At 37.7% G+C, this 15,889-nt stretch overlaps 1 protein-coding gene across 3 annotated transcripts in view; it reads right to left on the bottom strand.

Annotated features, from left to right (window-relative positions):
• Positions 1–15,889, bottom strand: part of arid3a (AT rich interactive domain 3A (BRIGHT-like)) — a 70,615-nt gene that overhangs the window by 13,018 nt on the left and 41,708 nt on the right. For all 3 annotated transcript variants that reach the window (XM_044130408.1, XM_044130410.1, XM_044130409.1), the window contains exon 4: positions 1,362–1,434. In XM_044130408.1, the coding sequence (XP_043986343.1) occupies positions 1,362–1,434 (73 nt within the window). The remainder of the gene's footprint in view (positions 1–1,361; positions 1,435–15,889) is intronic.

The raw sequence follows: 15,889 nt of genomic DNA, 5'->3' as shown, positions 1-15,889 counted from the left end.
CAATTACTAAACTAACTGCTAGCTGCAGCCCCAGAACCCAGTATTTTTATGTGAATCGGGTCAAAACAATAACCGTTTGTTCCAGAATGATGACATGAACCATTTATTAATTTCTAACGCCTTGTTTCCACCGAGCGTTGAACTGGATTTGTGTTTGTGGGCATCTGGCAAAAGATAAGATGCACTAATAGAGAGAAAAAAAACATTTAAATAAAAGTCTTTACCTTAGACTCTTAAATGCTGCTGTTAGTTTATAAATCTCTGAACATCTTAGCACTAAAATACATTAAATTTCTATTATTGTTGTTGTGTCAACCTTCCAGACCTCTCAGGTCTTCTGATTCTGGTCTGGTCAGAATCCCCAGAACCAGAACCAAACACGGAGAAGCAGGATTCAGCTTCTATGCACCACAAATCTGGAACAAATTTCCATAAAACTACAAAACAGCTGAAACACTGCCTTTAAATCCAACCTATAACCCTCTAATTTGTTTAGCTCTTCCTTTGGTTAATAGTAAATGAAACCTCATTTGTTTTGAGTCTGGATTAAATTTTTCCACTGCATTGTGAAGTTTTGTGTTGTGTTTTCATCATGTAAAGCACTTTGAACTGCCTTGTTGCTGAAACAATATGCTATGCAGACAAACTTAACTAGTCACCTGTGTTTGTTTATATTATCTCAAGTCATAACACGAACTAAAAACTAAATTATTTAGTAAAAAAAGGGACACTTTACTATGAAAAGGTCATCTTTGCAACACAATTTAACTGGAATATCAGAAGTAATGCCTCAGTTATCAGAGTGGCCTACAGATGGCGCTCACAGATCCCAAGAGTGGACTTGGCAGACCCACCCACTGACTGTGGGTGACACTATAAAAGGCTTGTTCTGGTTGTTCAGTTGTGACCACATGTCTGTTGTCTCCCATGTCAGGCCGGTGTGATAACATGCCCTGAGCCCACCTGTGACTCCAGCAGCGCCTCTGCACAGCAAAGTCAAACGGCTGCAGCTTTTAGATGCTCACAAACGATGAACAAACTGTCCAAACAGGGGGAACTGAAGTGCAAAGTGGTGGAGAAGTGTTCAGGCCTGGATAAAAACGCTAATTCATTTCTAGGTTTTTATACGGTTACGAGCTGCAGTGTGAAGCAATCATCTCTGAAATGAATGAAGACCTCACCCAGCCCTGAGAAAGCAGAGAATACGGGGGAGGGTGATCGTCCTCCTCTCTATAAAATAATTAGAAGCTGCCTGTAATAACCACCGGCTAGTAATAAAGCAGGGAGATCCGATGCAGAAATGTAATAGCTTTAATGGACATGCAGAGCACAGGGCTTTCAGCAGACACACGGATACTCACCTCGTTTCTGCATGAAACTGAAGAGGTCGTCGAGAAACTCTTTTCTTTTTGGATCCCCGTCGAGTTCGTAGAGCTGTGGAAACAGAAAGGAGAGAAAATGAAGGGAAAAGTTACACTTTGTTATGTTAGATATCATAAAACATTCAATTAAAGATGGCAGCTCTTTCCTCAAGACCATCAAGAACATAACTTTATGACAGTCGGACAACATTTCTTCTAACTCCCTCCTCCTCCTCGTTGGATTATCTGCCATTTAAATATTTACTTTATGATCTCATATTTAAGCTTTGCTGTCACTTCTTTGGTTCTGTGGTTGTGTTATGCTTGAGTTCAGTCATCCAGACTCATCACCCATCGGCAGGGGGGCCGTATAGGGGCAAAATGTTATGACAATTCTAAGGGCCCCTGACCGACAGGGGGCCCTCCACAATTTATTTATTTTTTGTTCATAGAAATTAAAAAAAATAAAAATTGGGGCCCTGTTAATTACAAAATTAATCATATTGTGTTTTCAAAGATTATTTTGTAGCAGTAAAACTTTAATGTCCCCACTTCCAGGCCAAAAAACACACATCTATATTTGCCCTGAACCCCCCTGGGACTGAGAGACTTATATGAAGCTGCTTGGAGCGCTTGACGGTGTTCAGCAGCAGTCAGTGGACGACAAGAACAACTGTGGCAGTTACTACGCTGCTAAGAAAAATAACAGGTTTTCAAAAAAAATAAAATAAAATAAAGAGGGAGAGAAAGAAAAAGGTAAGAGGGTCAATTTGTAACCCAGTTTTTCTCCGAAAGGTGGGTAGACTGTGTGAGATTATTAACCATTTAGCACAGTTAGCTTAGCTAAGACTACTGTTTGCCTGCATTTCACTAGCATCTGATAAATTAAGGAAAAAAATTTAGCTTGTCCCTTTTACCACTTAACAACAGATGAGTCAGTCAGCAGCAGCTCTAACACACGTCCCTGCTGACCCATCCTCTCCTAAGTGAAGTTGAAGCTGCAGTATGTAACTTTTATAAAAATATATTTTCACATATTTGTTAAAACTGTCATTATGTTGTGACAGTATGGCATGAGAGATAATCTGTGAAAAATCAATTTCCTCCGCCTTCTCCCAGTGCTATCTAGAAACAACCAATCAGAGACAGGAGCGTTTTAGCGCTGTCAATCACAATGTCATGTGGTGCTGCTCATCCTTCCTCCCCCTTGCTCTGTGCTATGCTGCAGCTAGCGTAGCCAGTTGTGACTGCTCTGTCTGTCTGATGGCAGATAAACAGCTTTCCTGTAACAATAAGTTGTTTCTCTACCATTAGCACAGCAGTGAGTGAGATTGATTGACAGCATTAAGACCCTCCTCCTGGTTCTGATTGGTTGTTTTGGCCGGAACGTTGCATTACTTTAGCCAGCAATAGTAATTCAGGGAGGAGGTGGAGGAGATTGATCTTTTCACTGATTATCTGTCTCATAACAAACTGTCACGACATGGTGCCAGCTTTAACAAATATGGAGAAAACAGATTTTTTATTAAAGGTATATACTGTAGATTGAATAAAATGCAACTACATAGCATTTTTCTCAGAGGGCCCAAGATTTCTGCCCATCGGCAATTTCTTTTACACTTTTTAAAAATGTTTTTCAACTTTAATTATGAAAGTGAACACATATTGTGAGGCTAAAAACAAAAAAATAAAGATAAGTCAAGAATGAATAAAATAAAACGTGGAAGATAAGGGGGGCGTCTGTGATGGAAAATGAAGCAACGCAGCGGACCTGTGTGGCTTGATGAAATCCTGATGTGGGTCCAGCTGTTGGCAGGGCCCCGGGCTCCGGAAAGTTCAGCGAAAGTGAGCAGTAAAAGTGAGGCGCCCACACTGGGGGGAGTACAGTGAGCCCATTGAGCCTGTGGTTGTTGTTTTTTTCCGATCGCATTGATAGTGAAATAACTTCTTAAAATGCCACATGCACACACTCAATGCAAACATTTAGGTTCTGTGAAAGTGTGACTCTCTTCACACTTCAGCAAAGGTTTACAGCGACGAGTCTGCGCCAAATATTTAGTACAACAAGATCACACGAGTGTCTGAGCAAGGTCACGGAGTTTCATAATGTTGTATTGGAAGTAACCGGCTGTGAAACACAATGTGCTACTGAGCCCTGCCGAACAAAACCACAGAAAATAAAACCCGAGCGTATTATTACTAGACAGGCATCAGCACAGCCCACAGCCTGCAGCAAAGCCTCATGATGTAGTTTCCAACCAAGAGCGTTTGATATCACTTCAGGAAATCACTCAGCTCAGCGCCGACACGAACAGGCAAAAAGGACAGAAGCTTTCTCTTGTGCAATCTAGAATGATTTCATTTGAATGAAAATAAGAACTAAGCATTCATAAAATAGATTACATTGGATGGAGACCTGGAAAATTCAGATTTCTCAACTTTTTCAGTTCGATTGAAGGTAAATAATTTAAAAACTGTATGTAGCGATGCACCGATCCGTGTTACGATTCCGATACAGACATCTGAGCTTTAATATTGAAAAACATTTCTATTTTTTAAAAGACAAACATAAAAGTACTGAGTTATAAATTCATTTTTAAACTCTTAGCATCATAAGCTTGGTCAAACATGAAAAGACAAAACAACTTTAAATTGTTCTGTCACTGCAATTAGGATTATAATAGGCAACAAAAAATAAATAGCAAAGACAAAACAATAAGTTGACATGCAAAATAAAGTGCAATAAATCTTCTTATAAATGGTTCAGAAAGTGTGATTAGGACTCCTAAATATAATGTACCGTACATAAATAATAAACCATAAAGTTTCTCAGAGCTCAAAGCGTAGAATTAGGTAACATAGATCTGCTCTGATGTACCGGCACATTGCCACTGATGCCGGATCTAGATTTTTTTTTTCCAATTTGAGATATTATCAGATTAGTGCATCTCTAGTGACAAAACGCAAAAAAATCTCATTAAACTCAGAATTATATTCAATTATTTAATTTCCCCCATGCAACAATAGTTACAATTCTCTGTGCAAATGTAATTAGTGGGGAAAAAAAACAAAAAAACATGATCATTTTCTGGAAAGACCGCCTCAGAGAAAATGAAAATGAAACGATTGTGATACGAGGGCGACAGCGGTGGTTTGTCACCACTGAGCTCGTTCCTTAAAGTTGCGTTCAGACCTCATTAGTGACGCCAGGCTGGTTTAGGATCTTATTAGCCAATGGTCAAGACTGAGAGGAGTGGGGGCTGTGAGGCCGAGGCCGGCTGAGGTGGATGCTGCGGTGGGGGGATGCCACCTAATGTACAAGCCTGCCGAGGGGGGTTTAATTACAGGATGCATGCATTTCGTGAAGTGCCGCACCATAAATCTTAGAAATTACCCCTTACCCAGTTCCCATCCCCCTCATGTTACTTTATTTGCTCCCTGTCCCTTTTTTAAGTCTCTTTCTCTCCCTCTTAATCACACCAATAAATATTTGTCTTGTGGTGTTGCTGCAGGCCACTCCCTCTAATCCACGGGATGTAGTGACAAGAGGATAAGAAATACAAACAGCTATAATATCCCAGAGACCATAATGCCTAAAAACAATCCAGTTATTGTTAACAGTAACTGGATTCGTCCCATGTGACGAAAGTCATTCGCAGCTATTTGGGAAGACATGAGAAGCGTATAGCTGAACAGCAGCGTGTTGATTAGCGTCACCGTTTCCTCGGCCACTCAACAAGGTTGCTTCATTTTGTGAAGTGTGAACCGTGTTGACACCATTCTTACTCAAGCATATCCGGTTTCAGGTCTCATTCAGGGTTAACAGGCTCGGGCACAGCACCCTCCTTCATCTGAATGCCTCCAGTTGCTTCCTCCACATTTGGCTTATTGACATTTTTCCAACATTTCAAATTGAAAGTGCATCTCGGAGTTGACACACTTTACCTACACTGCAAAAACAAAATCTTACCAAGAATATTTGGTATAGTTTCTAGAGGAAATAATTTAGTACACTTGAAATGAGAAAACTAACTCACAAATAGATTTTCAGCAAGAAATAGGAGCTTGTCTTAAGTCAATAATTTCTTAAAATTGATAAAAAGTACTAGTCCTACTGGAAGATTACTTTATTTATAATAAGGTATTTTTTTCAATCAATAATAAGGAGTTATCAACTTAAAATGAACTTCTATAATTTGGTGAAAAGTTACTTGCAAGTTAGTTTTCTCTCATTTCAAGTTGTACCAAGATATTTGCATTAGAAACTAAACCAAAAACCCCTGGGAAAATTTTGTGTTTTTGCAGTAGAAGTTTTAAATTGGTGTTATTTTTATGAGAAAAATAGGAGTTGTTGAGGAAAAACAGTAATTATTATGACCCAATCTGTGGCGCCATTGTGTTATTGAGGTTAGCAGCATCATGTAATTGTCTAAAAATATTATAATTACAAGATGGGATGAGGTATGCATATCATATGATGGTAGGAATATACTCCATTCTTTGCAAAAGGACCAAATAAATTAAAAACTCAGTTCAGCAGAAACATCACATACAAGCAAAGAAAGAAAATGTTGGCTCGTCTAGCGAAGATGAGGAAATAAATTATATTTTATAGCGCCATCGTTTTTGTAGCGGGATCGTTTTTACAGCGTGGAAGAGTTAAAACTTTAATTATGGGTCAATGATTCAGCGGCGGAGAAAATGCTCTTAAATAAGATATAATTTATTTTAATGAAGTGTGGAGCCAAACCTAACAAAGGATATTTCTAAAATGTTGCTATGAGTTTCAAATTAGTGATTTTGCTTCATTGTGCTATAAATACAACATGAAACAGACGGCTATTTATTTTAATTACTTGCCACCAAACTGAATGACGGCCCAGGTTTGTCTTGGTGCCACACAGAGAGGAAGATGTTAAAATTAAATTTAAAAAAATCCCCACAAATCACTGCTGGAGAACTGAAAAGCAGCATGTCTGGGTGTAATACCAGAGGAAAACTTTTATAGCTTTTATTCCAGGGAAGATTTATAAATATAGAGGCTGCACGGTGGTGCAGTTGCCTTGCAGCAAGAAGGTTCTGGGTTTGAATCCCAGCCTAGTTCTTTCTGCATGAAGCTTGCATGTTACTTTGACTTCCTCCCACAGCACAAAAACAAAAATTTTAGAATATTTGGTGAATTTTTCTTAGGCCTAATTGTGCGTTAGCATGGTTGCGCAGTTGTGTAGTCACTAATTACATTACACAAGCAACTTTTTAGAAAAGTTTTACTTTTAGGAGTTTTTTTTTTTTAACTGTGCTGCACTTTTTACTTCTTACTTGAGTGACTTCTTGAGTAATTTTTACCTTCATTTGAGTAAAAATATGCTGAATTTATTTTTCACTTTCAGAGCAGTCTGAATGACATGATTCTGATTTTTCCCTCCCACCAAAAATATGCAACTTTCTTCCATACGTGGTACTAATTTGGAAATGCATCCAGTAGTTTTCAAAGCGTCTGCAGTCTGAGTTGTCAGTTTGCTGGAGTTTATAAACTTCCACTAGGACTGGAGTCTTGGGTCTAAATGGAAGTCTTTTAAATGCATGACGTCATGCCCGCCACAGGGCGGGCGTAGACCTCAAAAGGTTAAGAACACAATAAATACGTTGCAAGTTCAGCAGCGGACTTGTGAAAACGTGATTATTTCTCCTCTAAATACTCCAGGAACCTGTTTTAGATGCAAGAACAATCTGCAAACTGGTCATCACTGTATCTTTAGACAAGATAAAGACTCTAAAAGTGACAGAAATTGTTCTTTAGAAAACGCCTATTGAAGCCAATAACTGTTCTGCTGGTAATTTTATAAAACAAAGAAACACTTCTTTTTTAACATTTCCCCAGTAATAACTGAATTCATGGGATGTGTTGTTTTAATCAGATCAAGATAATCTAAACGAGTCGGGCCGCCCATATCAATGCCTGTAAAAATAACCTCCAAAGGTACCGGACTCGCTCACGATACAAATCTATCATGGGAGAGAGAGAGTGAGTTCATATTCTTAAAATAAGTCAAAGCAGAACTATGAAAGGATGCAAGGCTGAGCTCTGCGACAGGTATGAGGAAGTATTACTATTAGAAAATATAAATCAAGCAGCCTTTTTAAATGTCATAAAGAGAGGAGCAGCCAACAGCTCCACAAGTCCTATTAGAGGTGACTTATAATGGTTCCTTGAACAGCTTGGGATAGATTTATGGGCAATTAAAAACATGTTTATCACATTCTTTGGACCATGATTTGTTTTAGCGCATCTTGACACCTTAAATGCAAATAAGCCACTGTTGGTCACACCCTCACCGCACCCCCCTCTGAAATCAGCGTTTACACTTGCATGTGAAAATGGTTGCAAACAGATACAGAATTATACAACTGTACATCTTTGAAAAGCATTAGTGGAGCCTCCTGCATAACTAACAATTCAGCAAGAGATTTCTGGATCGCAAGTCAACAACAAAACGATTGTCTTTTCCAGCTGCCATTGTACAGTACATACAGGGGTAAATCAAGTTAGGTACTTACATAGCCTTGGGTTACTAGGTAAACGTGTAGTGCTCGTTGAATATAACTTAACAATGGGAGACCTTATTTTTCAGACACCCAAAAAAATTAACATATTTCTAGAAAACAGCTGGAGCTTGGAATGTTTTTAGAAGCAGTTAAGACCCAAATGGCAGTAAAAATAACATGCAAAATGTTAATTTTGTATCCTACATCTTTGAAAAGCAGAAGCGGAGCCTCCTGCACAGTCGACAAGAATGCAGCCAGTGGTTTCTGGATGGCAAGTCAACAACGACACGCTTGTGTTTTCCAGCAGCCATTGTACAGCGTAAAACCAGCTAACCAAATGTGCTGGAGCTCGCTTGAGTTGCTAGGTAACCGACTGAGCTCGGTTTAGGCTGGGATTACTAGGTAACAACACAGTGCCCATCGAATGTGACTGAACAATGTGGAGGTTTTTGAAACGGCTCATTTTCCAGACACCAAAATATATTAACTTATTTCCAAAAACAAACATCTGGGTGTTTTTGAAACCTACATGAAAGTATTAAAAAAAAGTTAATTTTGCTAGACAGGTTCCCTTTAAAAGCCGTTCAGAAGCTTCAGATTTTGAGATTGTTGTGGAGTGAACTAGATGAACCCGATGTGACACTAACAGAACTGGAGCGTAAAGTGGCCAGTCGGGATTCTGTCAAACTGGCAGGGCTGCTATCACGATCACACCACACCCCTCGCTGTATAGCATTGTTAGCTTCCCACATACACAGCATACATCCGTCTATCTGTATCTGCTTTCCTTTTTCACTCCTTGCCATGTTTCTATTTGTCCTCCGTCTCCTATCAGCTTCGCTCTCTTTGTCTCTGGCCCTCTCTCAGTCCCAGGTATATAATCCCTGTGTACATTACAACCCCACCAGTACCACCACCGTTACTGCCCACCAACAAGATTTTTATCAGACGGACGAAGGTGTGGCTGCTGTAGGTTTTCCATGTCTTTGTAGTAAGTGAGCTGAGACGGGGGGATTTAAGCTCTACTTGTCAGATAAACAATAAGAAACTAAATAAATGACAAGAAACTGGGCCAACTGGTACCACAAGGTCCACACACCTTAATCAGAATGAAAAGAATAAGAAAAAAAGCTCTGTGCTTTTAACCTTTACTTCACAAAAACAAAGATAAAGACTCTAAATCATATGATCTGGTGAGACGTTAAATAGATCGACTCAAAATTACCACCAACAGCAGATATGTGTTATGATGACAGAGCAAAGTTAATCCAGCGAGACTTCAGATTTCACAACTTCTGATAAATAATCATTTGGTGTCTGTTGTCTGATAGTTTGGGAGCGTATGTAGGTCAGCGACTGAACGTCTGCAGATAAATTATAAACAGGCCTTATTCTGCAAACAATCAGTAACCAAAGAGGAGCCTTTACGGCCTCAAAGGCAGCAGCAGTAGGTAACAAAATGAATGTGTGTGTGCGTGTGTGAGGGAGTTTGGGGGAGGGTCAGTTAGCCCATTAATGCAAATGGCTGTCAGTGGTGCTGGCGGTAGTGTCACGTAGCACACAATGGAGCCTCTGCAACTGAAAACCAAAGCCGAGAGAAGACCCCGGTATCACCTACATGCTCCCTCACACCTGGCTCACAGAAAGGCCCACATCCACAGGCATGAGTCTGTTTAGGTTTCTTATTGTTCATTTACAAGTCTGACCTACATTCTGCTGCTTTTAAAAAGGGATAAATCTTTGTTGTTTTCTAGCAGCTAAAAAGGTTTAAAGAGTTGTGCTAGTAGTGTTAATGATTATCAAACTAGAAATGCAATTAAAGGCGGAGTTATTAAGAAGTCGGTCTAATGTGGAGCTATGTTCACTCTACCGGAAAAAAAAATATAGGAGATACATCAGCAGACTGAATGTCAAACAGCTTTAAGAAGGTATTACAATAAACTATAACTATCCTGAATGATTCTTCTTAATCTAATAATGTGTTATATTGATTGTGTATATTTTTCCATCTAGATGCAGATATTTAATCCCCAACATGTTGGTTCTTCTTGCCACAAGCTTCCAAAATTCAATTTAGCATAATTTAAATATCACTTTACTTCATTCTATTTTTAGTTTTTTATCTTGTCCTCATGCGGATGTTGTTTTTTATTGTTTTTAATGGCACCATGCCATTTCCAATTATGTTATATTTATTTTGCGTTGATGTAAAGTTTTCTATCTGGTGAGAAAGCTGACTCCTTTCACTGTAACCATAGCTACTTAATGGTATAAGTAAAGTTGATTGAATCATATTAAAGTGAATGTCCTTTTGTAGACTGTTTTCTGTGATATTATAATTCCTTTGTCTTTATCTATGGTCTCTATTTTGTATTTCTTTATGTTTTACTTTTATTTTAAATTTGTTATGTGCATTTTTGTTGTTTATGTTCAATGTGTGGAACCCAAGAAGAATAGATGCAGAGAACTGCAACAAAAGAAACGATGAACACTGCAAAATTTACAAAGTATTTTGTCTAGCCTTTGGAATAAATATCTTGAAATAAGACAAACCTAACTTATAACTAACTTTTCAGCAAGTTATAAGATCTTATTTTAAGTCAGTAATTATTAAATATAGACTACAAGCAGTAGGTTATTTAACTTATAACATGGGGAAAATCTAACTAGTACCTTTTAATCTATATTCAAAAATTAATTACACAAAGAAGGTCCTGTATCTTACAAGTATATTGCACTAGAAACTAGATGAAAATTTTTGGTAAGATTTGGTGTTTTTGCAGCAAAAGAAAGTTGAACGGCATTATATTTTTAGCTTATTGTATTGACCTGCTGCAGAAAAACAACAGAAGCAGCAGTATTTGATTCAGTAATGGCACGGAGATAACCCCTGGATGGGTTTACCGTCCAACGTGTGCGCTCGTCCGCTACCTTAAAGGAAACGCTTAAAACGCAGCGATCAGATCACTTTTCACGCAATGCACTGAGAGCAATTTCATAACATCCTATTAATCCACGTCCTTCAGGTGATTCTCTTAAGAAAGAGCTCAGTATGAACTTGTTTTCTTCATTCGGCCCCGCCTGAGTGGAATGGAAAAAATGCGGCTGCCTGTCGCCATGGGTTGTGTTTAGGCGTGACTAAATCAGATTAAGTCCGCTAACCAGTCAAGTTGAAAGGAAAAAGAATAAAAAATAAAGTAAATGATGATGATGATGATAGATGGGTGTGTCTCATTGAGAAGATAACTCTGACAGTGGAGAAATGAGAGCAGAGGGGGTGAGGTGAACACATGATCAGCCGTATTCAAACGCTGCATTGTTCCAGGCTGGAGCCCCTTTGCAACTGTCATTAATGTACAGAGCAAACACAACTGGTCAGACAGGATCACTTCACCATAATAATCTTTTTTTTTTCAACAGGATTGTGCGGAAATGTTTATAACCCAAAGCAACATGCAGACTCTGTGTGCTTCTCCACACAATAAATAGACAGGTGCGTCACATAAAATAAATGTTAATGAATGAGGAACACATTAAGTTAGTTGTTTGTTACAAAATGTCCTTCAGGTTTTTTTGTTTTTTGTTTTAAATGAGTTTATTTCCTCCATTTCTGCCCACCGGGGAAATATTATCTCAAAGCATTTACAGTGACGAATATTTTCATATTCATATGAACCAGTTTGACTTTTTTCAGCTATTTGTGAAAAGAAACAACTATTGGCAGTTGTGTGATATTATGAATCATCTAATAAACGTTTTATTCAAAGTAATACTTAATTCAAAGTCATTCAATATATAAAATACTGGTATTGACCCTTTGCAACTACGTCACTTAACCATTGGTAACCATGGTTACTAATCATTCCAGGCGCCTTGGTCAGTAGTGAGAGACCTGAGTATCAAACAGAGCGACTGAAATTGTTTTCCCAAGTTGTTTTTGACAGTTTATTCATGGTTTCTACTTGTTCAAGTCAAACTAATTTGTCTGTAAACGTAACACACCTGGTCGAGGCTCAAAGACGGCGGGATTTACAGAAGCTAGAAACAGTTAGCTTACAAACCGACTCATACCTCCTCCTTCCTGACGTGTTATCAAATTACCGACTTTGCTTGAAATCACACTACATGATTTATATCACTATGTCATAAACAGCAATTCCCTTTACACCAGAGCAGCCTTAAAAACTTACAGAAGACAAAATGCAATTTTTTCCCCTTACATGCTAGGCTTTCTGAGTAGCCTAGCGTGTAAGGCTAGGCTACATGCCTTACATGGTATTGTCTCCATGGTAACCAATGGTTAGACACGTACCTTCTCCATAAAGCGATATCTGATTAGTCACAGTTACTTACAAAGAATATGAATGTTAATATTTTTACCTTGTAAAAAGTGTTCGCTGCTAATCCGATTACACCGAGGGCTGACAGTAATTACGTTTGACGGCTGCTATCCATCGCTGCCGCATCTTTCCTCGTTAAACGTTATACAATAAAGTGACAAGTTTGGTTTTCACCCTGGTCTGTTTGTGCTGCCCATCCCGCAGCATCCTGTGACCGTTTTAAAAGTGAAATCAGCTAAATAAAAATGGTATTAGTTTGTCTATTTTAAACTAGCTTTAAAGGAGCGCATTGGTTGTTTCGACGTCCGTCACGGCGGAGTGGGCGGAGCTCTGGAGATCATGACGTCACGTGCTAAGGGTCCATAACTGAATAAATATTGAACAAAATTCTTATTTCTGGAAGTTATTTAAGGTAAGAGAATAAATATAATTTACAAGCTTTACATGTTGTAGAGAAAAGTAAAGTAAATAGATGCGTTTTAGTGGAATGAACTGAAATATAATCTCAAATTACGTGCAATCTCAAATTACGTGCATTTTTGTACAGCTTTTAAAAAGCCTTCAAATGAAAACGTATAAAAATATTCATATGATGTACAAATATAGATATTTGTTTAATGTAAATGTGTATGTATGCATATGGACAGTAGATATGTTTTCATTTTTGTAGATTGTTTAGTCTCTTGGCTTCAGTCTATTCCTTTTTGGGTAAAATACTGGTTTGAAAAATAAAGTTCTTCAACAAATATACAGCATTTCCTACGCTGGAAATTAACATATTTATTTTGATCCAACCTCATAGATTAGTATGAGACTATAAAGTTTATTGTTTGTGCTGAAAACAACTACATTTCTCGAGGCCTTCCTCTTTCCCCCATTTTCTTCATTGTTCAGGACTTTTGCATGCAGCACATTTTTCAATCAATGACCTGCTAGTTAAACAAAATAAACAGAACTGTGACTGAACAGTCTGTCCGTGCATTTATGGTGGTTTCTTTGTTTTTTAGGCAGCAGAGTTTAAAGATAAATGGGAGCAATTATAACAGCACATATAAATAAATGTTTCTCAACCAACTGGCTCCTTCGGTACTTTACTTCAATAGGAAGTAAAGTAAAGTAAATAGTTGAATAATTGATTATTTTCTTCTGATGATTAATTGGATTTAAAAATTGAGAAAATTCAGCAGATTTGTCATTTTACCACTTAAGGCTTTTTAAAAATCCAATATTATTAACACATTAAAAGATGCAAATAAATTATTCAGTTCCTTTTTAAATAAGAAAATAAACATTTTATTGCCTAAAATGCAATAGCGTGGGGTTCATTTATTCTATGCTTGCTTGTTTATAGCAAAGGAAGCATCAAACATCTGATATCAACATGTGAAAAGTTCAGTTCTTTCTGCTCAACTTATCAATATCAATCAATTTTTTGATTAACCAATTAATAATTTAATATCAAAAGCACTTAATAAATTTTTTCTAAACAAATATTTAAGCTAAAGCTGCCACTTAAGGATTTCTGGGTAGCACGTAATTACAGAAAATAAGTTTTTTAATCTTAAACACAAATTTAATGTATTTTTTGCACAGTTTTGGTTTAATTCCTGCTCTAAATGTGTTGTTTTTCAGCAAATGGATGTTTTTGAGTCTGTATGTTTCAGTTAACAATTAATTGATTACTAAATTACTTGGAAATTATTTCAATGATTAACTAATCCAAATAATTGTAAAAATAACATTTGTGTGTTTTGGTTGGTTGATGTCTGATGAGGACGGATCACCTTCATACTGTGGCCATAACGAACAGCTGAAATCCACAATAATTAACAAAAAAACATTAATGTCTCTCTGTGTAATATTTTTATGAAATATGTGAGTTTTACTTTTAGCACAGAATTACTTAAATAAATCAACTTTTAAGCTAATTTATTGCATTACAGTAACTAAAAAACAATGTAATCTTTCTGAAATGGCTTCCATGAACCACCACTTTTAATGAATCTGTCTTCGTCTTCTTCAAGCCCGTTACCTGGGTCCCATCCCCCTCAAACAGAAACACAATTAACAGGAAAACCAGAGCTGGCACACTTCTGGGGCTCTGAATATTGCTTTATCGACCAGGCAGGACCGAAGACATCATAATCACAAGTGACCGCCTGACCCTGTGAATTAAACTACATCGACAGAGGAAGGAGAGCCAGCAGCTTTGTCAACACGAGCAGACGCCGCTTGCGACTGACTTTAACTGATGCCGCGTTATCAGCGACCAACATGTTTGCCCACAAAAATGGCAGAAAAGATAAGCAAGTAGGAAGAGAAGAGCAAGAATGGAACTGTTATAGCTCTTGAATAAAACCGCAGGTTGGAATGTGTCAATGATGGCACAACACCAAACCAAACCAAAAGATTCAGAAATAGCTCCGGGCAAACATTTCCTCCAGGTTGATAATAAACAGGGTGCCGTGTTTAGCCATTAAATTTCACAGCTTCTCTTTCACTTTCATTAGAGAGAAATGTAAATGGTAAAAATGTGTTATTTGGGGGGAAAAAAGACACAAACGTAAGTGAAATACATGTGAAAACACCTCTTTCTTTGCAAAGTGTGATATTGTAGGTCACACCTCAGTTTTTTCTAACTGAGCCCAAAGATTTCCAGGCTGGGATTTCAGAGTTGCGTTCAAAAGGACGTTCCTCCGTAGTGAATCCGTATAATCAGAGACAAGACTGTGTGAACTGCACGCTTAGCAACATTTCACCACATTTTAGTCAGGCTGTTTGGCTAAAACTAAAAACTAAAAAGCAAAATTTCTTCAAGAGGACTTGTATGTAAGGAAATAAATCATTAAGAATATACAGGATGGGCCATAAGTTTCAATACATAGGAGAATGTAAAATGTATATATTTTTTTATATTTCAGATACACAAGAAGATGCGTGTGACAAAAGAGCAACGAATTGAAATTATCCTGATGGCTGGATCGGAAAACAGTCGCACGGTTGCACAAAACTTTAAGACAAAACATGGAACGAGCATCACACACAACACTGTGGCAAAAGTTATTTACAAGTTTCAGAAAACTGGAAATGTTGCAGATAAACCAGGAAGACGTGCAGCGATTACAGAGTCCCACAAAAACGGCTGTCCAATATAAAATGTTTATTTTTTCTATGTATGGAAACTTATGGCCCACCCTGAATATAGAGGCAGAGATGTGATCAATATCAGTAGAAATTCACCCAATAATTTCACTGATATCCAGAACCGCACAGCATTCTGGGGGATGTAGGCTCTAGCCTCTCTCACGCTCTGCTAAACATACAGCTACGGAAAAATTAAGAGGCCACTTAAAACGATCAGTTTCTCCGATTTTCCTCTTTATAGGTATATTTTTGAGTAAAATGAGCATTGTTCTCTTATTCTATGAACTACTGACAACATGTCTCCGAAATAACAAAAAAAAAATTAGTATTTATTTGCTGGAAATGAGAAATGGTCAAAATAACAAAAAAAAGATGCAGCGCTTTTAGAACTCGACTAATTCAAAGAAAACAAATTGATATTCATTTAGAAACAACAAAACTAATGTTTTAACTCAGGAAGAGTTCAGAAATCAGTATTTGGTGGAAAAACCAGGAGGT

This window comes from Gambusia affinis, linkage group LG10 (genome assembly GCF_019740435.1).
Source record: "Gambusia affinis linkage group LG10, SWU_Gaff_1.0, whole genome shotgun sequence".
Taxonomy (NCBI): domain Eukaryota; kingdom Metazoa; phylum Chordata; class Actinopteri; order Cyprinodontiformes; family Poeciliidae; genus Gambusia; species Gambusia affinis.
Note: the sequence above shows the minus strand (reverse complement) of the source record. Positions and strands in the feature narration are given on the sequence as shown.